General features: G+C 48.9%; 1 protein-coding gene across 1 annotated transcript; it reads left to right on the top strand.

The window, feature by feature from the left end:
• Positions 1 to 432: 432 nt before the first annotated feature.
• LOC116465579 (proline-rich protein 20E-like) lies at positions 433 to 2,410 on the top strand (the record flags this gene model as incomplete). The annotated part of the gene is made up of 2 exons (XM_032148595.1): positions 433 to 484; positions 1,966 to 2,410. Coding segments are annotated over exons 1-2 (497 nt in total), but the record flags the coding sequence as incomplete, so codon positions are not given.
• Between the last annotated feature and the right edge of the window lie 8 nt (positions 2,411 to 2,418).

A 2,418-nucleotide genomic window follows, 5' to 3' on the forward strand; every position in this document is an offset into this window, starting at 1 on the left:
CCAGCCAGCCCTCCTCTGACCACGCCTGTCCCTTACTTGATTGCCTTGCTGCCATATAAGAGGGACCCTGCTCGGCTTCCAGCATTCGGCTTTCCGCAGGGCTCCCTGCCAGAACCTGCTGCGCGCTCCCTCCTGCCTGCCTGGCTGGGGAGGACGAGCTCAGAGCTACAGCGGTGAACCTGTGGACACCTCCAGCTCCTCGGGCCTCTCTTCGTCGAAGAGTCTCCTAATTTTCAGATCTCCGGAGCCAGCTGTAGGAAGATCAGGTATGTGTCTGGGTGGTCCCTGAGGGGTGGATAGAGCTTGGAAGGGTGCAGCTGGGGACACAATCCTCATTCTCCTAGAGAGGCCACGGCCACCCCCCTGCCTTGTCAGGGTGTGGTTTCACTCTACTGATGTGTTTTCCTCCCCACCCGCTCCCGCAGATTGCTCATGGAGGAGCCAAGGCCTTCGAAGCGACTTCGTTCCATGGCCACTAATCAAGGTACGTCAAACGCCTGCCACTCTCTTTTTCATTTTTTCTGGATTTTTACTTTACCTTGGGTATGGACTCACAAAACTTCAAGAGGCAAATGTGGCATGTTATGAAATGCAGCACCTCCTGCTCCTTCTCAATCTCCCACACCGTTGGGCTTTGGGAACACCACCTCCATCTGTGTAGCCAACTTTTTAGCATTCCCTCTCATTCTTTAAATAACATGCATACACTCCTGCTACTTCTTTTCCCATTTAGAGTTTAGTTACGGTCTTCCCTCTAGAGCAGAGGAATATTTAGCTGTAGTTTAAACATTGCCACCCCCACCACCAATCACCCAAGCGCCAGGCCACACACTCCCCAGGACACACACCCTCTGTCCCTCCCCCAATGCCCAGGAGCGGGGAGAATATTAGGAGGATTACTTTCCTCTTCCTGCATAACTTGAACTTTCCAGGACTTAATACTTACCTTGGGTGATTATGGGCTTACTTATCACTACTTCGTTCCCCAATTCCTCCCCAATTGTTGAGATTCAAACTCAATCAAACATTCTCTGTTTCACCTTCTCATAGCCTGCTTCAACCTGGGCTGCTTGCTGTAAGTCATTTCCCAGCTTCCATATCATCTGGGAAATTCCTTTCCCTCTTTTGAATTGTATCCCGTTTCCCAAATCTGGTGGTTGTTTTTTTTTTTTTTTCTTTTTAGTTTTTATTTTTCTTGTTTTACTGTTTCTCTGTAGTGGAGCAAGTCCTGTTAGTACATCTTGATCTATAATAAACCAGTACTTCCACCTTGTTCTTTTCTGGAGGAATTGGAATTCCACGGCTATTGCCACGTTGCTGTCCAAAACATTTCCCTGCATACACCAAGTGTCCTAAATCTTTTAATCTTGTCTAGTTCAATAGATGCAGAATAATAAAGCATCCATTGAAAGGAAATTATTTAAGATCTTGCTTGTCTGAAACATCTTTATTCAACCCTCCCTGATTCTTAAGTGCAACTTTGGTTGGATATGAAATTTTAGGTGGGAAATCCATTTCCATTGAAATTTTGAAGACATTTTCTGTTATGTTCTAGAATTAACTACTGCTTTTGAGAGGTCCGATGTTTGAGACATGTGGAATCCTAACCCTTTCCATGTCACCTTTCCTTTATTTCTCTTTCTCCCGTTCTCTGAAATCTTTTAGAATGTACTCTTCGTCGTCAGCACTCCGAAGTTTTACGGTGATCTGTCTCAGTGACAATATACCTCTAGTTTTCTTATATTTTATCCGTCTTTCCGTCATTTTAGATTTTTGCTTTCTTTTCTGGGAAATCTTCTCCACTTCATTCTCAAATTTCCGTGGAGAGTTTTGTTTCTTCTCTCATAATTTTAACTTCAAAAATCCGTATTTACTCTGAGTATGTATTTTTAAAAGTATCCTCTAACTGATTGATGGGTAAAATTCCTTCTATCTCTCCCTGCTCACACTCTGCTTCTCTTTTAGCCTCAGGTGGGCCTCCTCTGGAGCCAGGCTGCTCTGTTGTGGACCCTGAAGACTCCGTGGAAGCAGATGGGCCCGCACAGCCAGCCCAACCCGCAAAACCCACCGCTTACGTGACACCCTTCAGATGGCAGCCCCCAGCTGGCACAGAGCCAGCTCGTCCTGCAGAGAGAGGCCGGCGCCGGGGAGGAAGCCGGCGGCCAGGGCGAGGCCGTGGCAGAGGGGGCGGGCCCCGCAGGGACGCTGGCCAGAGACAGGGCGCAGAACGCTTGCCGGGACCGGACTTGCACATCCAACTGCACCACCATGGAGAGCCAGGCCACCAGGGGGAACTGGAAATCTGGGAGACCGCAGCCTCCTCTCTTTCTGAAACAGCTCCTGTGCCTGGAACTGTGCAGGAAGGCCCTGGCCCCGACGTGGCCCAGCCTGAGCTGGGGCTTCAGGAGCCGCCCCCTG

Source organism: Hylobates moloch, unplaced genomic scaffold, assembly GCF_009828535.3.
Source record: "Hylobates moloch isolate HMO894 unplaced genomic scaffold, HMol_V3 SCAFFOLD_6541, whole genome shotgun sequence".
In the NCBI taxonomy this organism is placed as follows: domain Eukaryota; kingdom Metazoa; phylum Chordata; class Mammalia; order Primates; family Hylobatidae; genus Hylobates; species Hylobates moloch.